This window comes from Bos taurus, chromosome 13 (assembly GCF_002263795.3).
Source record: "Bos taurus isolate L1 Dominette 01449 registration number 42190680 breed Hereford chromosome 13, ARS-UCD2.0, whole genome shotgun sequence".
Taxonomy (NCBI): domain Eukaryota; kingdom Metazoa; phylum Chordata; class Mammalia; order Artiodactyla; family Bovidae; genus Bos; species Bos taurus.
This window is the reverse complement of record NC_037340.1, coordinates 72715191-72740624: the sequence shown is the minus strand read 5'-3', so window position 1 is coordinate 72740624 and position 25434 is coordinate 72715191. Positions and strand designations below refer to the sequence as shown.

The window sequence follows — 25434 nt, the reverse complement described above, 5'->3', positions numbered from 1 at the left end:
GGTGGGAGCTCACAGAGGCTTTGAGTCTACAGTTCTCGCCAGAAGTCAGTCTGTGCCTCTTCTCTTTCAGTTTCTCCTTATGATCTGTTCTCTCCTTCCTGAGCAATAGGCTGGCCAACCAGGACTACATTTCCCAGCCTCCTTTGCAGCTGGGTGAGACCCAGCAATTATATTCTTAGGCTTGAACCAAGATCCGAAGTCACCTGGCCCTCTTGAATAACGGGCCTTAAAATACTAGACAGATGCTCTAATATCCTCTCTATCCTTTCATATCAGATAAAACCTGGTCTCCCCAGCTCAAGCCTTGGGATCCCCCAAAGCCATCAGTCATTTCTTCCTTCTTTATAGAAGTGAAATGGTCAAAACTGGCGACAGAGTAGGGAGAGTCAGGTTCACAGAGTCTGAATGTTTTATCTTTACCCCTCTAGCCCTGAGGGGTACCCCTCTGACCTCTGGGAATGAGAGCTAGATGGACAGCTCAGGTTTACAAATGAAAAGCGGCGGCTCCTCCTGGATGCTTTATTGGGGGCTTTCAGTGGTTTTCAAGCATGAGCGGCAGTGACACTCAGAACCTTTCCCAACATGCAAAAGGCACAGGGAAGTGAGATGCCCCAGGGGCTGGCAGCGTGGATGCAGAGACACCTCCCCACCCCGACCCTGCGAGACATGGTGGGGCACGGAGGAAGCCCAGAGAGTGATGGGGAAGGCAGGCATTGACAGAGATGGCTTTGGCAGAGGCAGGAGAAGGGACCCCAGGACCATCCATCTCCAAACCCAACACTCTGGCCAGGGCTGAACTTCCGAGAGATGGTCAACATGGCTTTTACTGAAAGTCCACCTCACATGGCGGGAAAACTCAACTCCAGGTGGGAAGAGGAGGATGGGATGGACGCTGCCTTCAGGAACTTCCGGTAAAGCGCCAGACCCAGCAGCACTCTGCTCAAATCAAGAGGGGAATGGGAGGGTGTGCTTGTGGCATCGGTCCCAGACACAGCCTCTGGTTGGATGTCACTGCCTTGGCTTCAGCCAGTGCTGACTCAGTTCAGGTCCAGGAGAAGAATGAAGCCCCTGAGCCGATCTTCAGGGGTCTCCCATGCGGGTCTCCGGGTCTCCAGCCCCACCCGGAAGTACCGCTTAGAAGAGTCGAGTCTTGATGTTGGCTTTGTCCTGTGGAAGAGTTTCCCTGGGCAAGAGGGAAGGGGAGGCGAGGGTCAGGCCCTCTGAGTCCCCAGCACCTCCCAGAATTTCGGCCCTATGAATGAAATGGCCTGGGACTCACCTCAGATCCCAACTAGTCCCCACAGTTCCATCTTGAGACCTTGAATCAAAACAAACAAAAAAAGGCATTCGTGTTTTTGTTTTTCCTTTCTCTCTCTCTTTCCCACTCATTCTTTTTCTCCTTTAGTAGAGCCGTGGCCTCAACTCACGGCACTGGCAATATCTACTTCTAAACTATGGAATGTTTTCACACTGACTCTAGAATTACTCCGAACAAGGGGTGGGAGGGGGCTCTCCAAGTTTTCGTGAGACGAGACGGTGTGTTACCGAGAGCTCGTGGGGAATCACACAGCACAGAGACACCGACAGTCAGACACCAAGCCCGGAGCCTGGCTTTAGATGTATTTTTTCTTGAGGTACCAGTAGGCAAAGTAGCCCATCCCTCCCAGGGAGCCCATGAGAAAGGACGCCCCAAAGAAAGATGGCGGCTTCCGCTTGACCAGCCGGAACGCGTTGGGGATGACCGCCGACAGCAGAGTGGTGTGGATGTCGCCCAGAACCTTCCGGAAGGCAAAGCGTTTCTGGACCCTCTCGAAGAAGGACTGCAGGTTGGGCCGGCTGCCGTCTTCCCAGTATTTCTTGGACAGTCCCAGGAATTTGAGGCGGTGCAGGGTGGCTCCCAGGAGGACATCCGCAAGGGTGAAGGCACAGCCGCAGAGCCACAGCTCGCATTTCTGCCCTGGAGTGGAAGAAAGACAAGATGGCGGTGGGGCGGGCTCAGCTTCTGTCCTCCCATAACTCCCTTCTCTCTCATCACTTAACGCCTCTGGCTTCTGTCTGCTGGCCACAGTGTTTCCCCAAGGTCACCCACTCCTGTACTTCTTTCATGATCTTGGCCATATGCATATACTTCCTATATTACTCTTTTCTTTTAAATCAGCTGACTTGTTAAATGCAAATATATGTATTTAGGGGCTTTCCAGGTGGCACAGGGGTAAAAGAATCCACCTGCCGATGGAGGAGATGTAAGAGGCCCAGGTTTGATCCCTAGGTCAGGAAGATTATTTAAACTCTGGACTCACATATCACACTGCTTATTTTCTAGCTCTACTTGTCTGTTCACTGGGTGTTTCAAACTGGACAAGTCCAAAACTGAATTCCTGATCATCACCCCAAATCCACCACATCAGTAACAGCACCTCCATCCATTCAGTTATTCAGGCCCAAAGCCTCATGACATATCAAATTCTTTTTGTTTCACACCCACATATACTTTGGCAGCAGTTCCCATCCACTTTACTTTCAAAAAACATCCAACGTTGGATGTTACCTCCACTGTTACCACCCTGGTCCTAACAATCGTTATCTTTTGCCTTTGACTCCCTAGAGTCTATTCTCAGCACAGTCGTCAGAGGAATCCCATTAAACTTAAGTCAGATCATGTCCTTCTCTCTGATCAAAGCCCTGTAATGACTCCCTGTCATGGTCAGAGTAAAAGTTGAGGCTCTGGGCTTCCCTGGTGGCTCAGTGGTAAAGACCTCACCTGACAATGCAGGGGACATGCGTTTGATCCCTAGTCTGGGATGATTCCACATGCCGCGGGCAACTAAGCCTGTGTGCCACAACTACTGAAGCCTGAGCACCCACTTACCTAAGCTTCGCGACGAGAAGCCGCCACGGGAAGCCTGCGCACCAAAATTAGAGAGCAGCTCCTACTTACTGCAGCTAGATAAAGCCTATTCACAGCAATGAAGACCCAGTGCAGTCAAGGATTAATTAATTAATAATTTAAGACATTTAAAATGTGTATCTGGTGGTATGTTCCGTGGGTCACAAAGAGTCAGACACAACTGAGCATGTGTGCTGGTCATGAAGATGTGATAAGACACAATGTCTTCCCTCAAGAGGTTCATGGTTTCATGGGAGGAGGAGCTAAAATGTAATGAAGGTTCTGATCAAAAGTTTGTTCTTGACTATGGAACCTTCCAGATGCTCATGAGACTTCCGAGGAGAGATGATATGTCTGCAGTTAGAGGCACAGGTGCGTGGCATAATCAAGGGCATGAGTGGAGACAGAGCTGAGAACGGGACCAAGGGCGGAGCTTTGGGGGCATCATGATTGAAACCTTGGGCAACAAGAAGCAACCAGAGAAGCAGCATGAAAGGAGCAGCCTATGGGGTGGGAGATGACCCAGGAAAGGGCAGTGCCCTAGAAGCCAAGATAAGAAAGTGTGCCAGGGAGAGAGGGCTCAGCTGAGGTCAGACGCTGCCGGAAGGTCACCGAAGGGGAGGCTGAGACCTGGAGATTGCATTTGGCGGCTGCTGACCTTGACAAGAACAGCTGGAGTAGATGCTGACAATGAAAGATGAAAGCCTGGCTGGAGGGAGTCCAAGAGAGAAAGGGAGGAAGGGAAATGGAGACGTTGAGCAAAAGTCACCCTTCAAAGAGTTCTGCTGTAATGGGAAGGATACACCGATACTATGAGATGGGTCAAGAGTGTTTTCGTAAATTGGAAGAAAAAAAAAAATGCTGATGGGAATGATTGAGCCAAGAGGGGAAGAGACACTACAGGAGAAGTGGAGAGAATTACTGCTGTGGTTGTCCTTGAGTGGATGAGCGTGGGTGGCATCAGTACACAGGGAAGGGACTGGGCTTAGCTGGTTCAAGAACAGTTCATCCTTGGTAACAAGAGGGAGTACAGCACTGTCTTTCAAGACATCTAAGCTTCTAATTCTAAGTTTCAAATGTAAGACATCCACCTGAGAGAGAACAAATGATGCCAATTAAACTACTGAGAACCTTCCAATTTCAGGGATGTTGACATGTAATTTAACAAAGATGCATCTTAGAATCAATAAAATACAGTGTATATACAGGCACTAGGACTGGTGGGAGGGGTGAGTTGAGAGTGAGGATGTGGGAGAAGCAGCTGGAGGGTTCAGGAGAAAGGAGAGGTAGTAAATCGCCATCTGAAGAGGAGGCAGTGGGAGGCCTGGGGCAGCAGGAAGGCCATCTAAGGTTAGTGGTCATGAGTTCAAAATGAGACCTGCCAGGGACTTCCCTGGTGGTCCAGTGGCTAAGACTCTGCATTCCCAAAGCAGGGGGCCCAGGTTGAATTCCTGATCAAGGAAGTAGATCCCACATGCTGCAACTAAGAGTTCGAATGCTGCAAATGAAGATACCACATGTGGCACCAAAGATTACATGTGCTGTAACCAAGACTTGGCACAGCCAAATAAATAATCATAAAAAAGAAAGAAATAAAGATCAGCCACCATCCTTGTACATTCCTCCAGCCATGTTTAGGCTCCTGGGTATAGGCTGAATAGGTGGAGAGTGGTCTGAGGTTTTGAAAGCAGTTCGATTCCTGGGTTGGGAAGGTCTGCTGGAGAAGGGAAAAAGCTACTCACTCCAGTATTCTGGCCTGGAGAATGCCATGGACTGTATAGTCCATGGGGTCAACCTAGACATCACATTAAAAAGCAGAGACATGACTTGGCCAACAAAAGTCCGTCTAGTCAAAGTTATGGTTTTCCCAGTAGTCATGTATGGATGTGAGAGTTGGACTATAATATAGAAACCTGAGTGCCAAAGAATTGATGCTTTTGAACTGCGGTGTTGGAGAATACTCTTGAGAGTCCCTTGGACTGCAAGGAGATCCAACCAGTCCATCCTAAAGGAAATAAGTCCTGAATATTCATTGGAAGGACTGATACTGAAGCTGAACTCCAATACTTTGGCCACCTGATGCGAAGAACTGACTCTTTAGAAAAGACCCTGATGCTGAGTAAGATTAAAGGCAGGAGGAGAAGGGGCGAGAGAGGATGAGATGTTTGGATGGCATCACTGGCTTGATGGACGTGAGTTTGAGCAAGCTCCGTGAGTTGGTGATGGACAGGGAGGCCTAGTGAGCTGCAGTCCATGGGGTCGCAAAGAATTGGACACAACTGAGTGATTGAACTGAAATGAACTGAACTGAGGTTTTGCAAAGTGTGATGAAGTAGGAGAGGGATAAGGGAGCTGAAGGTGCAGACAAGGGGCTGTTAATAATGATGGATAAGGGAGTTACTGCTGTGTAAGAAGAGGGGTAAGATCATGATCAGGGTGACGGACAGTGAGAGGAGGCAGGACCGGGGATGGAAGTGCCGGGGTACGCACTGGATGAGTGTAGACAGATTTGAGAACAGGACCAGGGACTAAGCTGTGGGACACGCCAAGGTTTAGATATTGGGCAATGAGAGAAACTAGTAATGGCGCACAAGAAGGCACGATCTGTGAGGCACGAGACGAACCAGGAGAGTGTGCTTTCATTTCCTTAATCCACACATCAATCCAATCAAATAGGTGCCATTATTATCCCTGTTTCACAGGTGAGGGAATTTGAGGCCCAGAGAGGTTAAGTAACTTAGTAGAAGCCACACAACTAGTAAGTGGCAGAGTGTGGATTTGAACCCAGGCCTTCTGGTTCCAGAGCCTGTGCTTATAACCACTGCATTAAGCTGCTTCTTTCTATGTGCAAATACGCACATCTGTATGTATTTCTACAGACACACAATCCCCTTTCAATGGGTGCATTTTGATTTGGGTCTCTGTGTGGACCTATGTGTCTGCAACCTGCATGGTGTGTATGTTTAACCATGTGAATGTCTGCTCAGATCCGTGCAGCTGATTGTGTATAGGCATGTAGACAGCTGCACATGTGGGTGCCTGTGTCCATGAAGTGGGCTGGATTACCACATGCATGAGTGAAGTGTACACTCACGTACATCTGGTGTTTGCCTGCAGACAGATGTTTGCAAACATATACATGTGCATCACTATTTAAGAATGTCCATTCCTGGGACTTCCCTGGTGTTCCAGTGGCTAAGTCTCTGCACTCCCAATGCAGAGGGTCCCAGGTTTGATCCTTGGTCAGGGAACTAGATCCTGGGTGCCACAGCTAAGTGTTCACATGCAGCAACTAAAGATCTCGCATGTGGTAATGAAGATTGGAGATCCCACATGGTGCAACTAAGACCCAGTGCAGCCAAATAAGTAATAAAATAGAATGTCTTTCCATAAAGAAGAGAGAAAATAAACTAGTGGTTGGACTTTCCTGGTCGTCCAGTGGTTAAGAATCTGCTTGCCAGTGCAGGGGACACGGGTTCAATCCCTAGTCCCAGCATATCCCACATGCTGTGGAGCAATTAAGCCCGTGCACCACAACTACTGAACCCACAGGCCCTGGAGCCCTCGAGCTGCAGCGAGAAGCCACCGCAGTGAGAAGCCTGTGCACAGCAACTAGTGAAAGCCCACTTGCAGCAGTGAAGACCCAGAGCAGCCAAAAACAGCTAATTAATTAATTGAAAAAAACCCTAGTGGTTACCAAAGGGGAGAAGGAAGCCGGAGGGGCAAATTAGGGGTATGGGATTAAGAGATGCAAATTACTATGTATCGCATAGATAAGCAAAAAAGATACACTGTATAGCACAGGCAATTATGGCCATTACCCTGTAAAGACTTTTGATGGAGTATAATCTGTAAAAATACTGAGTTACTATGCTGTATACCTGAAACTGACTTCCCTGGTGGCTCAGAAGGTAAATTGCCTGAAACTAATATAATGTTGCCTGCAACTAATATAATGTTGCGGATCAACTATACTTCAATTTAAAAAGAAAAAGAAAAAATATGTCCAAGATTACTTGATACTTACCTCTTTTGTGGAGCCCACTTTTCTTCCCCTTGAATATGGGCTGTATTTAATGACTGGCTTTGAATGAACAGAATGTGGCAGAAGTGACAGAATGACTTTCAAGGGTAGATCATAAAAGATAATGTGGCTTCTGCTGCTTCTATCTCTCTGGGGTTACTCACTCAGGGGAAAACCAGCTGCCATGTTGTGAAGAAACTCAAGCAGCCCTAATAAGATGCCCACGTAGGAACTGAGGTCTCCTGCCATCAGCCACTGAGGAACTGAGACCTCTAGTCAAGACCCACGTGAATGAGCAATCTCCGATCCTTCAGCTCAAAGTGCTGCAGCCCCAGCCAACAGCTGGACTGCAGCCTGCATCATGCAACCCCAAATTAGAACCACTCAGCCAAGCTGCTCCAAAATTCCTGATCCACAGAAAAATGTGTGCTATGACAAAAGCTTTTTGTTTAAGCTGCTGAGTTTGGGAACAGTTTGGTATAAGCAATAAATAACTTATTAGCAGGTCTTGATGCGTCTTTCTCTCTCCACTATCCTCTACATGACATTATCCAATTCTATAACTTGAATCACAACATACATGGGAATTCCCTAACGGTTTAGTGGTTAGAACTCCATGCTTTCGCTGCCAAGGGCATGGGTTCAATCACTGGTCAGGGAACTAAGATCCTATAAGCCACATGGCCAAAATAAGTAGATAAATAACAAAACCAAAAAACCCACGGATATGCTGAAGACTCGCAAATTTCCATCCCCAAATTCTGGCCTCTCCTTTGAAAGTCAGACTGGAATATCTGATAGCTTACGTGACATGCCCTCTTGGGTGCTGCAAAAGCATCTCAAACTCACTGTGTCCCAAACTGGACTCTTGAGTCCCCCTTGCCCATATCAGGAAACGGTATCATCAGTAACTCAGACCAAGACCTCAGAAGTCCTCTTAGATTCCTTTCTCCCCTCTTACTCCCCACCCTTCCCCTGACATCCTCAACCTTTCAGCAAGTTGCTGCCCATTTTAATCTCCAAAATACCTCTGGAGTCTTTCATGCCTTCTATCTCCACGGCCACCACCTCAGTCCTAGCCACCACCATCTCATCTGTGCTTCTGTCTCCCGTGAAACCCACTGAAAGTGAAATCAGAACACTTCATCCCAAGGAGACTGCAGAAACAGCCACAAATTCCTCCTATTCTTGCAGGCATGCCCCTACGCAAAGGCTTTACTGATCCTGCCACCAAGAGGAAGAATCCAACCCTCCACCCATTAAATCCTAGCTCTGCTGTGTCACTTGCTTTAGCCAACGGGGCTTTAGTCAATGTGATACAAGAAGATGCTCAACATGTGTTTGCACACTCTTGCTGCTCTCAAAATCCCTGTGACCATCATTTGACTTAGTCTTGCTTAGCCTTCCAGATGATGGGCAACATGTAGTCCAGCTAAGTCCACTGGCCCCTGAACACTCTTCCGTAATAGCCCTTCTTCAGCACCCTCTGAGATAGAAATGAGGAAATTCCTTCTTGAGGTATCAGGTTGGTCAAAAAAGTTCATTCAGGTTTTTCCATAACATCATGTGGACAAACCCGAATGAACTTTTTGGCCAACTCAACATATATTCTTTTTACTCATTTAGCCATACAGCACTTTTTTGTAGAAAGGATTTATGACAGTTGGTTTCAGCACACATGACCTTGTCCCTGTTTAGGACCTTAGGTACTTGTGTGTGCCTTGCACTTGGAGCCTCAGCTGTGAAGTGCTGGATGAACACTGGACCCAACAAAAGGGAAGCTGTTCTTGTCCTAACTATGCCATTTAAGAGCTGTGTGACCTTGAGCAAGTCACTTTACCTCTCTGAGCCTCAGTTTTCTCATCTGAAGAATGCACATGTCTTTAGCTGTCACATGCAATAAACTAGTTTGTTCTAAACACTGTGCTGAGTGCTTTTCACTTTTTAAAGAGTTCAACAGGATGGAGTTAAGGTTTTAAATTGTACTATTACCATCCTACTTCGGGCTTCCCTGGTGGCTCAGAGGTAAAGAATCCACCTGCAGTGCAGGAGCCACAGAGGATGTGGTTTGATCCCTGGGAAGATTGCCTGGAGGAGGACATGGCAACCTGCTCCAGTATTCTTGCCCGGAGAATCCCATGGACAGAGGAGCCTGGCAGGCCACAGTCCATGGGGCTGCAAAGAGTCAGATAAGACTGAAGTGACTGTGCACGTTCACACACATCCTGTTTCACAGATGAGGAAACTGAAGCTCCAACAGGGAAAGAAACTTGTCCAAGTCACACAGTATAGGCAGCAAAGCTGGAACCCTAATTTGAATCTGTCTGACTCTACACCTATCTTTTAGAATACTGTGCTCCACAACCTCTCCAAATACACAGACATCTATGTGTGTGTGTATGAAGCTGTAAGTGTAGCAATGCAAGCTGCATGGCTTCCACAAATTTGCATTGTTGAGGAGACCAGACTAACAGGCCACCTAAAATAGAGCAAAATGGGAAAGCCCAGAATGAAATTTGAAGAAGGTGATGGCAAAGATGGTGGATAAATGAAGACAAGGAGCAGAGTGGTATGGAGAGGGTACTCCAGCCTGGAAGAGTGGCAGGTGCAAAGATTTGGAGGTGGAAATGAGGCTGGCATACTTAGAGTCCCAAGAAGAGACGCACTTGAGAATAGAAAGAGTCAAGATCAGAGAGTCGAGCTGAGCCTAGATGTATGGCTACAGCATGAAGGAGCCATAACACATAATACATCCTTCAGTGGGGGAAAGGTGAGGTGGTATACGGGATAATGGTCACCACCATCACTACCATCATCATCATCATTAACCTTTATTAAATACCTACTGTGTGCGAAACGCTGATCTAAGCATTCTACATGTATAATTTCATGCAGTGTCTCAGCATCTCTCTGAAGTAGGTCTATTATTATCCCCACTTTATAGACAGGGAACTGAGGTTCAGGGAGGTGAAATACCTGGCCCAGGGCCATTCAACTAGCAAGTGGCCAACCTAGGACTTAAACCTAGGTTTTCTGACTCCATGGCCCATGATCCTAACCACCTGGACAGTCCTCTGAGATCTTTGGGGAAAAGATGCTGAGACAGACAGGGTGGGCTGGATGTGCTCCAGCACTCACGTACCCCAGAACTGGCACCCACCCTCGTTCTCAAGCTTCCTCTTCTCCAGCTCAGCCTCGATCTGGTCCAGAACCATGGCCAGCTCCCCCAGGATCTTCTTCAGGTAGCTCACGTCATCGTGTTCCAAGATCTTGGCCTGTGGGCAGGACAGGCAAGAGCTAGAGGAGCTGAGTTGGCTTCAATAGGGCAAAGATGAGCAGGGATGGAAGAATCTTGGTCCAAACCCCCTTCTGCCAAACCCAGTCTCCAAATAATCCCTCAAGGGTATTGGATACCCCAACATTACAAAGCATCCTCATCTGCTGCTCACAGCAGTCTAGTGAGCTTAGCTGTCCTGACCAGATCCCTTTCATGGGTGTAAAAGCTGGTTGATAGTGGCTCAAAGCTGCCCCTTCTCCAGAGAACTGCTTTTGGCCAAAAAGGAGTTTCCTGGAAATATTTGAGAAATACTTGGGCCAATGGCTAATACAAGGGTATAAAAGTTTATCCCTTTGTTCAAGGTGACTTTGTGGTACCCTTTAAGGTCCAGAGCAGGTGAACTTGGATCCTTCTTCATTCCTACCCCATCCTTACCGGGTTCTCCTTAAAGCACGCCCTCAATACTACATTTACCCAAGAACCTCAATACAAAGCTCTGCTCTTATAGACACAACTGAAGACACGAGGAAAGGGAGGCTGCAGGGGCACAGTGACTTGCTCAAGGTCAAAGAGCCAGTAAGTGACAGAGGAGACAGGATTGGAAAAGCAAGCCAGTGGTTTTCCTATTTCAGGTCATCAAATGATTTCTACTTAGAACCAGCTTCTCCCAGTTCTTCTCTTCCATGGAAAAGACGGTGGGAGAGGGGAATGAGCAGACCTAGGGGCACTCACCATGAGCTTCTTCTGTTTAGAAAGGTAGGGCTCAGAGAGCTGGGGCTCCTCTTCATGGTCCAATTTCATGAGGTCTGTGGTGGCGTTGGCTAAATGTCCTGGGGAAAAAATAGGAAAGGTCCCATTCATCTGATACCTGGTGCTTTTCCTTTCCCTTCCCCTACACCTTGGACTAGGTCCCACTCAAACACTAGTCTGGAAAGTAACAATATCAACAGGCATAACCAGCAGACACTATGTCACTTCAGGCCAGGACATAGGGATGGATGAGATGCCATCCTGCCTTAGGCTCAGGCTAGTGGGAGAGACAGACCCTTAAGAGATATCTATGACATAGCATGGCCAACCTCTAATGAAGAAGGAATGGATACTGTGGGACCCAGAGGGCACAAGGTATCAAGAAAGCTCGAGGAGGAGGAGACTCTGGGGGATGAGTAGGAGTCTGGCCGGAAATGAATATCACCCTAAATCTGGACAAGCTCCTATTTCAGTTTACATTTCCCCCACTCTTTTCTGTAGTGAAGAAACAAGTTCAGAGAGGCTAAATAATGTAACACAACTAGTAAACAACAAGCAGAGATTTTGAAGCTCGATCTGTCTGATTCTCAGTCTGTTGCTCACTCACTGTAACCCACAAGGAAAAACTTGTTCAGTTAAAAAAATGAAAAATCATGAGAGCTGGGTGTCCACTTTTGGTGAGGGAAATTCCCTGAAGATATAGGGACATACTGACCATGTTTTCTGGGAAAACTGGCTTTTTAAAGATGCCAAAAAGGCCAGTGATGGAACATGGGGAAGTGATGGAACTCAAGGCAGCACTGTGAGAATTATTCTTAATGAGAGAGAGGAACTGTCCTGTAATCTACCTTAAAAAGTCTACCTGTGAGCCATGGGTTTTACAAGAGGAGGTGGAAAGATTAAGTGGGATAAGATCCTGTGGAACAGATTCCATGTGCGGGGCAGAATTTCTCCAGAATTCTTAGCCAGTAAGTCTGGGACACACAGTGGGTCAGGTGTGCGTAAACCTGACCTCCCTTCTCCCCTAAGCCCCAACTCCATTTGGATATCTCTTGGGCTCCTCAAACTCACCCTCACCCAACCAACCCCATCATTTTCTCTGCTTCACCTGCTGCTTGTTTGCATACTTCCCAAACTGCAGCACGCTTGCCCCACACTAAGCCAAGCCAGATGCCTGGGCGTGCGTGTGTGCTAAGTCACTTCCTTGCAACCCAATGGACCGGAGCCTGCCGGGCTCCTCTGTCCATGGGGTTCTCAGGCAAGAATACTGGAGAGGGTGGCCATGCCCTTCTCCAGTGGATCTTCCTGACCCAGGGATTGAACCCATGTCTCTTGGTACTCGCTGAATGTCCAGATCATTCCAAACCTCTAGGGCTTTGCTCTGACTGCTTCTTCTTCCTGGAAGGGCCTTGTCCTGTATTCCTGAAACTCCCCTTCCAGATCCAGCTCAAGATCGCCTCTTCTATGAAGCCCTTCCTGATACTCTAGGTCTCTTTGTCCTCCAGCATATGCTGTACAGATTTCCAGAGAATGCAAACACATTAATCAGCTGCCATTACACAAATCTATTCACACTGTGGTCTATGTGAAAAGTGCCCCCCTGACTTGTGCAGTGCACAACATGTACTGCTGCACATGGACATTTTGATGCCAGTGTACTTATCTCTGGATGTGCATGTCCCCCATCAGAACCCAAGTATCTGGAGAACAGTGAATATATCTGATTCATCTCTGTTCCCTCAAAAACCAGTACAGGCGTGGCACAGAACAGGAGTTTATGAATGAATGAATGGAATAGAATGAGAAAATAAATGAGTGACTGCAATTGTTCAGCTTCTGCTTCTGAGGTTTCACTGTCCACCATCCCATCTCCTGGCCTGATATCAGCAAGCACACTTCCCAGATCTTTCAGCTATGGGGCTATATTAAGTCTCATTGATGTTTTATGAGTTTGAAGTTCAAGGACAGTATCTTCTCCTCTTGCCAGTCACCCAGGGCTCCCCATGTGGCTTTCTTTAGACCCCACAAGGGCAGACCAGGCCAAGGAAAGACATTTGACTAATTGGGATGGGGGAGGGGTCACTGCAGGATGACTTCTGCATCCTGTGAGGTCCTTCCTCTCTCCCTCAGCTGGGCTGGAGCCTTGAGATCCTCTCTGCACCCCAGTGCCTTCTGTTGCTGTTGCTGTTAAGTCGCTTCAGTCGTGGCCGACTCTGTGCGATCCCATAGACGGCAGCCCACCAGGCTCCCCGGTCCCCAGGATTCTCCAGGCAAGAACATTGGAGTGGGTTGCCATTTCCTTCTCCAATGCATGAAAGTGAAAAGTGAAAGTGAAGCCGCTCAGTTGTGTCTGACTCCTAGCGACCCCATGGACTGCAGCCCACCAGGCTCTGCTGTCCCTGGGATCCTCCAGGCAAGAGTACTGGAGTGGGGTGCCATTGCCTTCCCCACCAGTGCCTTCTAGGTACCTTCAAATAACTCAGGACAGGATGGGGGAGCACCCTATCTTTCAGAAGCACTTAGGACCTCCTTCCACCTAGCCCAGACCAGCATCACTGCTCACCTAGATGACAGCCAGGACCCTTTAACTGTCCCACCCACTCTTCTTCCTGTTGAATGATTTTTATAAAATGCAAATCTGATCCTGTCATTTTCCACCACTGTTTCTCTGCTGCTCATCAGATAAAATTCCAATTCTGCCAGCCCTACACCCTAGATTCACACCAAGACCACACCTACCCGCACTGGGCTACACACATCAACCCCATTAAGTGTCCTTCGGTTTCACACCACTCCCTCTCCTATCCGTGAACCTAAAAGGATTCTCTCTTTTATTTCCCTTTCTAGTTCCTGGTCATCCTTGAATATTGCTGCCTTCCAGAAGCCTTCCATAACCCCAGAGGCTGGGATGGGCATCTTCTTTAGCCCCAGCCTCTGTGTTCCCCTTATCATAACACTGACTGGTACTAGATTAGAAAAATTTAAATCGATGAGTCCTGAACAGACTATATATGCATACTTGCTTGAGAATTCAAACAATATTAAAGAATGTACAGAGAAAAGTAAATCTCTCTTCTCTCAATCTGCAGTCCCTTAGTCCTGCTCCCTTAATCTTCTCATGCATCCTTCCAGAAATACGCTTTGTGTTTGCAAGCGCTCGTGTATCCATTGGACCCCCTTTGACATATATAAATGATAGCACATTAGATGCTTCACTTTCTTCTTCTTTATTAATACGTCTTAAAGAGCATTCCATAAGCCTATTATTTTTTTTAACAGCTGCGCGATGGTCCATTGTTTGTAAGAAATAGAATTTATCTACCTATTCCCCAAATCATGGACAACAAGGTTATTTCCCCGATGACTCAGCAGGTAAATAATCTGCCTGCCAATGCAGGAGACACAGGAGACTCCGGTTCGATCCCTGGGTTGGGAAGATCCCCTGGAGAAGGAAATGGCAACCTAGTCCAGTATTCTTGCCTGGAAAACCCCACGAAAAGAGGAGCTGGAGGGTGGCTACAGTCCATAGGGTCACAAAAAGTCAGACATGACTGAGCACGCATACACATTCATGCATTCATTTCCCCAGCTCATGGACAATTAGGTTATCTCCAGCTTCTTGCTATTAGCTCCTATGCTGCAATGCATATCTTTGTACATACTTCTTTGGCTCACACATCCAATTGTCATCGCAGGACAATCTCCAAAGGTGTGGGCCTTTTAATATTCGATACAGAGTGCCAGACTGCTCTCCTGAGACGCTGTTCAAATTTACTTAGTCCTGCATTGTAATTACCTGGTCATTTGTCTTTCTGCTTCCAGGAAACCATGACCCTGGGAGGGTAGATGCTGTAACAGTCCCCTTCTGTCCCCAGCTCCCTATCCAAGGCCTGGGTCATAGAAGACCTCAAAAATGTTGATTCACTGGGGACAGGGCAATATAGACAAATCCTGAGTCTTGTTTAGGGGCACTCTAAAAGGATGAAATCAAGTTCCACAATCTGCCTCACCTTCAGACATGAGCCTCGTTCCCTTGAGAGAGAGGAAGTGACCATTTACCAAGCATCTATTATCTACTTAGACTCGTCACGCTTCCTCTGTGTATAGGACTCCATGGTGTCTGCATAGAGCCTGGACCAAAGTCTGTAAACAGTTGTTGATGGATGATCTGATTTCATCCAACCCTTATATACTGAGTACTGGGGGGGAAAAAAAATGAAAGGATAACATAGGCTGTGGGCACATTCAAGCTGGCAGTTATGACAGTACACGTGTGATGGACTAATCAGAAATCAGAGACTCCACTGGGGGCCTCACAATGTCTGGGCAGTCATCCTTGGTGATGCCAGCCCGAATGTCACTCAGTGCCCTGGGCTGCCAACCCCAGGTGTCTGGGGCTGGGATGCCTTTGGAGAAGTGTCCAAGCTCCCATGGACAGACACGCCTCTGGGGTGACAGATAGCCCGATAGCCTCTGTATGGGATAGCAGGACAAGAGGAGGGGGGCAGGAGATGGGGACAAGAAAGCGGAACTGTCAGAGATGGAGAGAGACATTCAGTTCAAAACAGTGAGTGAGATGGAAAGCCAGAGAGAGACATAGACAGACCCAGAGTGAGAGATAGAGAAATGAACAAATAGACACAGGAATGGAGAGAGATATCCACGGGGAAGAGGAGAGAAGGAGTAAAAAGAGGAGAAAGGAAAGGAAGAAAGTAAGAGACACAGAAATAGGAGGAAGAGGAGGAGGAGTGAGGATTGGGTTTAGAGGGAGGAGGGGGGCTAAGCCAAGGTTACAGGAGGGTCCTGCGGCCCCACCCCCGCGCCTGGCACTCACTGCGGATCTCGGCCGTGGCGTACTTGGGGATCATGGAGTCGGTGGTGAGTTCGGGGTGCAGAATGCAGCCGTGCGTGTAGGCGTCCATGGGCAGCGCATCCAGCAGCTCGCGGTACTGCAGCACCCGCGCGTGCTGGGGGCTGCCCGCCTCCGGCATCAGCGCCACCACATGCTCTGCGGGACACAGCGCGGGGCTGGGGAGGGGATGGAGGGCCCAGTCTTGGGCCTCCCGCCCCCCTGATTCAGAGAGGCCAGCCTCTGGCACCACACCCCCCAACCTCAGCATCCTGGAACCACAAATTATCCAGCGGTCTGGGGCCCACTCCCTTTCCTTGACTTCCCAGGTGATGCCAGTGGTAAAGAACTTGCCTGAGAATGCAGGAGATATGAGAGATGCTGGTTCAATCCCTGGGTCGGGAAGATTCTCCTGGAGGAGGGCATGGCAACCTACCCCAGTATTCTTGCCTGGAGAATCCCACGGACAGAGGAGTCTGGCGGGCTACAGTCCATGGGGTCACACAGAGTCGGACACGACTGAGCGACTAACACTTTCCTGGGCCCACCCCCTTTCCTTGACTCTTGGGATAAGGTCCTTACCAGGCTAACAGGGGACGCCAGTGGTCCTGCCCGCCTACCTCTCCTCCAGGGAGCCCTGCCAGACTGTCCTTCAAGGGGCAGCTTCTCACCTGCCAAGGCCTGTTTTCAGGTGGGAGTCTAGGCCTAGTGTTGCCAGACTTGGCGAGAAGTTGGAATCCTGGATGTTTGAAACTGAAACATCCTTGGTTTTTAAATGTTGGCAACTATTTCATTTTTTTTTTTTTTTTTAAACACTGAGCATCTGGGCCCGTCTCGCCATGGGGACTGAACTACTGAACTTGAGCAGGGCCAGAGGGAAGGAAGGAACAGGGAGGGGTGGAGAAGAACTTGGGGGCTCTGAGGAGCTGGGCCCTGCTCACCTCTGGAAAGTTCTCGGGTATCCGAGTTGGTCTCCGGCTTCCCGGAGAGTCTGTTGCTTCTGACTGTGCTTATAGGGTTTCAGGGTCCCGAAGGAACCCTGGCCTCTCTGGGTGATCTGGGTCCTGTCTGTGGGGACTTAGAAGGGGCTCTGGGCCCCGCTCGGGCCTGGGGGGCTCAGGAGGGTCTGTGGCCCAGTCTGTGACTCCTGAGTTCCTGGGAGGAGGCTACAGCCCTAGAGCTCCAAGTGGGGGTCCTCGGGGATCTGAGGATCTTGGAGGGGGTATCTGAGCCCAGCCTGTAGCCCATGGTTCCTTGTTGGGGAGACCAGGCCTGGGGGTTGGGGCGTGGGTTCCCAGGTTTGCCAAGCTTCCGGGCGCTGTCTGGGCCTGCGCGGCCACCGTACCTCCAGTGAACGTGCGCTCCACGTAGTCGATGATCTGGTCGTAGTCGCTGATGATGTTGTCGCGGTGGATGATGACGGGCACCTCCTCGCCCAGGTTGAGCCGCATGAACCAGGGCTCCTTGTGCTCGCTCTGTGGCAGGCTCACGTCCCGCTCCTCACACGCCAGGCCCTTCTCGGCGATCACCAGCCGCACCTGCAGGCGCCAGGGTCAGAGCGGGGAAGGCGGGAAGACACACGGGGACCCTCTGCCCGGGTGGGGCGGGGCGTGCAGGAAGAGGGGTCAGAGGTCACACACCGGAGGGGACATGTTGCTGGAACCCATTCCTGGGCCCCTGGGGTGCTGGACGGGGTGGCGTACCTCGTGGGGGCCTGGTGCTTGGTGCCTGGTGCCTGGTGGAGGGAGGAAGACAGCTCTGCCCTGGGGACGAGGGGCAGTGCTGACTGGTGGTTAGGGAGCTGGGAGTCACAGTTGGACATAGTTGGGATAGGATTTCTGGCTCTGCTGTGTGAATTTGGGCAGATTCCTTACACTTTCTAGGCTTCAGATTTTTTTGTTGTTGCAGAATTGAAGTATTAATAATAGCACCGACACAGTGTCTGGTACATAGAAAGCACTTAATTCATGATTATCATGATCAGGATTGGACTCAGCCTGGCTTCCAAACGTGAATCTGACCAGGAAATTTGCAGAATTTCTTATCATCATCATAATCAACAGCAAAATTTCTCAAATGATTTGAGAAATCTAAAGTGAGGTGAAAAGAATTTGCTGACATCAGCCTAGCCCTTTATTGTCCCCAAACACCTTCCTATCTGGTCGTTGGATGCTCACAACAGCCTTTCATAGGGTGGCAGAGCAGGGACCATCTCCCTGTTTATCTTGATGAGAAAATGAAAGCCCAGAGAGGGCAACTAACTTACTCAAAGCCACACAGCCACTTTGGCAGTTGACCTAAAACTAGAAGGTTCCTGACTCCCAGACTAGTGTTCTCTGCCCCGGGGGCTCCTTCCAGGGAGTCTTGGACCTGCCCTCTCCAGAGTCTTTCCCTAAGGTCCAGAGGGTCCCTGACAAACACTGGAGCTGGTAGATTCTAATGGAGAGTTTTGAGGCTAGCTTGCTCCTGATCCAGCCCAACAGTTCTTAGCTGGGAGATGGTTAATGACCACCTAGTCCAACTGTCCTCTCTCTGTGGACTGAGACTCAGAGAGAAAGCTGGGCTTGTCCAAGGTCTCCCAGCAAAAGGATGGCAAGTTCCATGCCTACAAGCTCTCCCTATTTCTGTCTCCAGCCCAGGAGAAAGAGAAGGCATCCCAAGAGAAGCACAGGTCTCTTCTGGTAAAGCATCGATGACCCCCCTCCATACCTAGGTGGTAACTCCTGAGCCTGGGTGTCCCCAGTCTTCCTCCCAGATACCAAGAGATAAGCTCCCAGAAGAGGCAACATGGTGTTATAGTCAAAATGTTAAGCTGCATGCCAGACTGTGCCAGTTCAAGTCCCAGCTCTAGCACTTAATTGCTGGAGAAGGAAATGGCAACACACTCCAGTAGTCTTGCCTGGAAAGTTCCATGGACGGAGGAGCCTGGTAGGCTAGAGCCCATGGGGTCGCAAAGAGTCAGACATGACTGACTGACTTCACTTTCTTTCTTTCTTTCTTGGCTTTACAAGTAGCTCTCCATCTGTGTGCCTCAGTTTCCTTATCTGTTCAATGGAAGTCTCACGAGTAAATTCCTCAGAGGGTTGTTGTGAGGATTAGATAGATTAGTCCCTGTGGAACAGTGCCTGGCATACTGTAGGGGTAATGTGTGTCTTGGCTTCTTGAATTAGACTAGGTTTTGGAGGCAGACAGACCTGAACTTGAAGGCTGACTCTGCTGCTTATTTGCTATGTGACTTTGGGCAAGTCACGTGACCTCTCTGATCCCTAGCTTCTGTGAAATGAGGAATGTATTTTACTCCTTCAAGGCTGGCAAAAGGTTGAGGTGGAATGACATGGATAAAGTCCCAGTGTGAGAGGTGAATTCATGGGTTCCAACATCACTGTTATCTCACACACACACACACACACACACACACACACTGCCCTACCCTGCATTCCTGGTTGATGTCTTAGAGTACTTGATGCCCCACCCTCACAGCTAACATGAACAACCCCGTCTGTGTGCTGGACTGTGGTAAAGAAGGGGTAATCAGCCCTTGAAGCCCCCAGCCCTCACCCAGATTCATTTGCTGCAGGAACCAAAAGCAGGCCCCGTGGGCAGGATGGGGAGGCAGGGACTCAGGTCCTCAGCCTGGCTCTGCTGCGGGGCAATGCTGTGTGACCTCGGAACTACTGCTGCCCCTTTCTGAACCTCCTTTTAATTGTTAGTAAAATGAAAGGCTGAACTCCGTGTTCTGAGTGTCCCGTGGCCCTGCTTTGAGCTGATGCAACATTCAGATCCTGCGGGAGACAGGGCTGTCTCTGCCCTCCTCGGCAGAGGGTGGGAACTGCTGGTTCTAAGATGGGGGGGACTGTGGCAGAGGGAGTGCCAGGGTGGCATTTGTTAGGTCTAGTCGTGTGAGTGTGTGTGCATGTGTCTGAGTGGCAGCTGTGTAAGTGAGCAAATGTCTGCACATGTGTGTGCACGAGTGTGGGTGGGTATGGATACAAATCAGTGTGAGCACCCAGTCTTGTGTGAGCATGTGTACATGAGTGTGAATATGAGTGTGTGTGCCTGTGTGTGTATAAGTGTGAGTGGGCATGACAGAAAGCATTTATATGTGTATCTTTGAGCTCATGGGTGGTGCCTGTGCCCTGTAGGAGCTGCAGGGCAGTCGAGGCTGGAGTTCTGCTGGAACCCAACCATTCCCCTCTAGCCCATCCCGGCGAGCTCCGCTGGGCCATCCAGCCTCTGGGTCAGGCTGGGATCTCTGGATATATGGAAACAGAAACTAAATCAGGCCTTTGCCCTTGGCAGGTCCAGACATTTGACGGTGCATCCTGGCAGGGCGTCTACTCCCAGGGCCCTGGCCTTGAACTTCAGTAAGGATGCCTGGTGGTGGGACTCCTGCCTGGGAAGGGGACTATCTTTAGAGGAACAACAGTCCTGCTTGGAGCTGCTTCGGGGTCACACTGGCAAGCAGCCAAGGAGACTTTCTCCTTTAGCTGTGCTGCAGGCCACGGCCATGTGCCATTCTGCGGGGGAGGAGAGTGTGGGAGGAAGCCAGGCCCGGGGGAAGGGCATGCAGCCATCAAGGCCATCTGCCATCTCTACCTCTTGGAGGCTGGGTCAGACTCAGGTGGTCACCACTCAGTGTGACCAGGCATCAGCCATCTCTGGGCAAACTGTCTCCCCTGTGGGTGCCTGGAATTCACCCACTGGTGCTTCACTGTCGTGGTTAGGCACTGTCTCCCCTCACCCAGGCCCTGAACAAATGGTGATGGGCTGGGTTGGTATCTCTGTCCAGCCACTTAGTTGCTGTGTGACTTTGTAAAAGATACTTGGAGTCTCTGAATCTTAGTTTATTTGTCTCAAATACTTTTTTGAAAAAAATTAATAAGCTTTATTTCTTAGAGCAGTTTTAGGCTTACAGAATCAAATGCCTTTTAATATAACATTTTGAAGCTTACAAATGAGCCCTTTTTCAGCACTTATTTACTGAATGCTTACTCTGCGCCAGGTCTCATTCTAAGTGCTTGAAACTCAGTAGTGAACAAAACAAAGGTAACTGCCCACAGGGAGCTGACACTCTAACGGGTGCAGACAGAAGACAAGCAGTTAAAATGAGATAGTGTGTCAAAAGATAGTGAGTTCATTGGGAAAAAAAGAAAAAAAGCAGAGCAAGGTAAGGGAAACTGGGGGTCCAGGGCATTTTAAATAGGGTGATCCAGGGACTTCCCTGGTGGTCCAGTGGTTAACAATCCACCTACCAGTGCAGGGGATGCAGGTTCGATCCCTGGATGGGGAACTGAGATCCCACATGCCGTGGGGCAACTAAGCCCACATGCCACAACTGGAATGTCTGTGTTGAAGCTGCTGCGCCTCCCTGCAGTAGAGTCAGTGCTCCGCAACTAGAGAGGCCCATGCGCTGTAACGAAGACCCAGGGCGGCCAAAAAAAAAAAAACCAACAGAGTGATCCATCAAGGCAGGCCTCTCTGAGAAGGTGACATTTGAGCAAAGGACAAAGTGACGGGGTAGTTCAAACAGTGATCTGAGGAAGCGAGTTCCAGGCAGAGGGGACAGCCTGTGCAAAGGCCCTCAGGTGGAGATGTCTGAAATTTTTGAGAAATGGTGAGATGGCCAGAGTGACTGCAGCAGGATGTATGGGAGACAGAGGAGAGGGTATCAGGAAGAGTCGTGCACAGGGATTTTTACTAGAGGTTCCTAGACCCCGGGGTCTATGAATAAAATCAGGGAGTCCTTGAACTAGGATGGGAAAATTACAGGTTTATTTTCAGTCATCTCAGGCTGACACTTAGCATTCTCTTCAATTATGAGTGTAGGCGACAAGGCATGGTAGTGTTAGCAGTGCCTGCAATATTGTCACCACTAGGAATCAGATACTGTCATCACTTCACAGCTGCTGCAGTTATAACTGTCACGACTTCAACATTACAGTAGTCATCAGTCCTGGCACTCGATCACGTGATACGATGGGTTAATACATATTATTATGTAATTCATTTGTTTTGGAAAATATGTCAATAGCTGTACTTCGGTAGGACTGGTTTTCCTTCTAATCCAATGCTCCTATGTATTGATGTTACTCAGTTAAAAACACTATTCTGAGAAAAGTTCATAGGCTTCCCCCTATTGATGAGGATTCCACGACTAGGCAAGGTTGGATCCTGCAGGAGGGCCTGAGGCCATTATGACAACTCTGGATTTTTCCCAGAGGGACTTGGGAGCCACTGCAGACTTCTGAGCGGAGGAGAGGTGGGCTGTGCAGTCCTCGCCTGTGGCACTCCTGGGAGTGGGGGTGGAGCTGGAACATGGCCAAGGGCAACATGGACAGGACTGGGGTGCCAGTGCCCAGGAGCTTGACAAGCAAGGCCAGAGTGGCAGGTTGAGGCCATTTACTTGCCTTCTGCCATGTGTGGGAGGGCCCTCTGGGAACTGCTGTGCATACAGGCAAGGTCCTTTAGGACTGATGGAAAAGAAGGCAACGCTAAGCTCCTGCTGTGTGCCTGACACTTAACATGTGTCCATGTCCTCTGAATCCCCCAGAAATCCTGCAGAGCCAGATGCAAATGTCCCCCTTTCCAGAGGAGGATATAGAGGCACTGAGAGGTGAAGTGACTTGTCCAAGGTCACACAGCCAGTGAGCACTCAAGATGAAACCAGAAGCCAGGACCATCTGACTGCACAGCCCAAGAGCTTTCTGCCAGGCTGCACTGCCTCTAGAACCCACCATGGGCACCTGGGCAAGGAGAAGGCCCTGGCAGGAGAGGCAGGAGAATGCCTTTGTCAGAGGCTTGGTCACAAATGGGATTGCATTGGGTGGTCCCATCCTTGACTTAGGGGGCAACTTAGCCCTGAGCTGAGCTCATCCTGAATAAGAAATATTCAGGAGGCTTCCTCGGGAAATGGTGATGGGAGGTGCCAGCCCCAAACCCCTGTCCAGTCCTGGACATTGGGGCTTGTCTCCTGAGGTTCTGGGGGAGGAGGAGATCCTGGCATCTGGAAGTGGGTCTGACTCATTCCCAAATCCCCAGCAACTTTGTCGAGCCTGGCGTGCAGTAGGTGTTCAGCACGCATGTATAGAATTTATGGACGAGTCCCCGCGTGACCTTGGTTAACTCCATCTCCTCCTTTACCTCACACTTTAGTGATATCATTATCAACAGAGCCCTGATCTTGTGCCGGGCACTGCTATCAGCACTTTTTGTGTATCATCTCATTTTACTATCACAAATAGCCCTCTGTAGAAGGTACTGCCATTAGCTCCATTTTACAGATTATAAAACTGAGGCTTTGGGGGAGGCAAAATGACCTGCCAAAAACTCCATGGTGAATTATTGGGGAAGATGGCTCTCCTGCTGGGGACTGTCTGGCCTCAGAGTTTGTACTTTAAAGGAGAGTCGGTGGACCAGCTTCATCAGCATCACCTGGTCGTCTGTTAGAATGCAGCATCTTTGGCCCCACTCCAGATCTACTGAATCAAAATCTTTGAGGTGGGACCCAGTGTTCTGTGTTTGAAACAGTAATGTATGCTCACGTGTGACTAGTGCCAGTGTAGAACACGACTTAGCGACTGAACAAGTGTAAAACTATGAGCTATAACATCTTTTCAACAACTCTCTCAGCAACCCTAAGAAGGGGTTGCAATTAGAGGAAATAGCTATAATTGTTACTATTATCCCATTTTCCAGATGATGAAAACTGAGCCCGAACCCCAAAATCAAATCAAAGACTGGTTCCAAGGCCATTTCTCTTTAAGGCATCTATTTCTCCATCTGGAAAATACGTGACTGGAACAGAAGGATCTTCAGGGAGAAGCGGAAGGGTCAGGCAATGGGTGACCCGTAGGCTGCACCAGGACCCAGCGGCTGGGACCTGGCCATGGTGCTGAATTTGTGCCTCATAGATAGGACAGCCCAGGGTTGGAGATTGCGCCCCTAGAGGTGCCCTGGTCTTACAGGTGCGGGGTTCGGACCTCACCCCTAGAAAGCGGGAACCCCGATAACTTAACAACGGGCTGGATTCCCAACCACCTTCCAGCTCCCCTGAGTCTGAGAAAGGGCTGTGGGGTTGTCTGTGCCTTTAAGAGCAGAAAACACACATCTTATGGGCCGAGCTGAGGTTTGGGGAGACGGGTTAACTCGTTGCATCTCAGCTCAAAATTAGGGGGTATAAGGGGAGGGCTAGGGTCAGACCCTTCAAACCCCAGTTAGAAGAAGTCCCCCAGCCGGACAGAGAGGCAGGGGAGCTTTGACCCGAAGGCCTGTGGTATCGGGATAGAAGCGCAGAGGGCAGGCCTGCGATGGGACTGGGGCTGGAGGCTGGACCCCAGGAAGCGCTCCTCCCCCTCCCCGCAGCAGCCGCTCCCTCCAACAGGCCGCCTTCCCAGCAGTGCCCATTCCCTTCCCCTTGCCTTTGTCTCTCTTCTCAGCCCTCCAACAGATCAGGTCTTTCTGGGAGGGAAAGAGGCAGAATGGCTGTGCCTAGGATGAGGGACGGTGCTCCTGGGGCCCAAGACAGGGCCAGTCACCTCCCCGGAGAGCAACCCAGCGTCCCCCGTCCTCCGGGCCCCCCAACTCCAGATTCTACCCTCCAGTCTCTGAGCAGATCTTCGGATCCTTAAACCCTCCCGGGTCCCCTCCCCCAAGTCTCCTAGCCGCGAGGCGCATCGGGTTCCCCGGCTCCCTCCAGGCTACCTTCTGCGAGCTGAAGGACTGAGTCCAGTGGTACAGAACCAGGCTCTCCTTGGGCCAATGGGCGTGGCTGGCCGCTTCGGGTGCGTCGGGGGCCTCCGCCGGCTTCGCCGCATCGCTCTCCAGCGCCGAGATGGGCCACCAGCTGCAGTTGGTGGGGGTCAGGTTGTTGGGGGTCGCCATGACAGCCCGAAATCCGAGGGAGGAAAGCAGAAGGCTTCGGCGGCGGCGGCTCTCTCGCCCAGCATCACATGGCCTCGCCGAGCCTGCCACTCTCCTTCGCTCGCTCGCTCCCTCCCTTCCCCGTGAATGTCATTACTCACTGGGCGCGGGGGGGAGGGGCGAGGGGATCCCGGGAGCTCACTCCCTCCTCCTCCCCTTGGCCCGCCCCTGGCCCGTGTCGGAAAAGCCGTCAGTCCTCGGTCAAGCTCAGTGGAAGGGCGCGAGGCGCCGTAGGAAAGTGGACCATGTCCCCAAGTACTCCAGTCTGGCCAGTTACCTGCCGAAGATTCCACCATTGCAAACACATTCTGCCTCTCAATCTTCGAAAAGGCAAATGGGACCGCTGGGATTATAGGAATCCATTCCTTTTATCAATTAGAGTCTGGAAATAGCTGGTTTCTTTTTGAAGCTGTTATTTTCTAACTTTTCTCCAAAAGGACCTTTAGGGGTTAAAGGGAACACATTATGATCTATTGAACAAACACTTACATAGCACTTCCTGTGTTTCCAGACTCTTGTCCTAAAGGCTTTTCAACCATCCGTTCATTTAACCATCACAATAATCCTATTAGCTTCATTTTATAAACAGAGGAGGAAACTGAGGCACAGAGGGTCTAGGTGACCTTAGGCAAGGTCACCTAGCTAGTAAGTGGTGAAGCTGAGATCCAAACCCAGGCTTAGTAGCTCCAGAGTCTTTGATTTTAGCCATAAGGTCATTATGTGACATT

At 49.8% G+C, this 25434-nt stretch overlaps 1 protein-coding gene across 4 annotated transcripts; it reads right to left on the bottom strand.

Annotated features, from left to right (window-relative positions):
* Positions 1-505: 505 nt before the first annotated feature.
* GDAP1L1 (ganglioside induced differentiation associated protein 1 like 1) lies at positions 506-24810 on the bottom strand. Of its 4 annotated transcripts, XM_010811523.4 has the most exons (8): positions 24488-24810; positions 17133-17325; positions 15773-15946; positions 10921-11018; positions 10054-10186; positions 1546-1957; positions 1280-1318; positions 506-1183 (listed from the first exon to the last, which is right to left on the bottom strand). In XM_010811523.4, exons 1-6 carry the CDS (start codon positions 24665-24667, stop codon positions 1614-1616), a joined length of 1122 nt encoding a protein of 373 aa, XP_010809825.1. In that variant the 5' UTR covers positions 24668-24810; the 3' UTR covers positions 506-1183; positions 1280-1318; positions 1546-1613. The 4 variants fall into 4 exon arrangements, 3 of the variants coding, with proteins under 3 accessions (XP_010809825.1, XP_010809824.1, NP_001422088.1); NR_198906.1 differs by having other exon boundaries at positions 1280-1957; positions 10072-10186; positions 24488-24808; XM_010811522.4 differs by having other exon boundaries at positions 1280-1957.
* Positions 24811-25434: the final 624 nt, after the last annotated feature.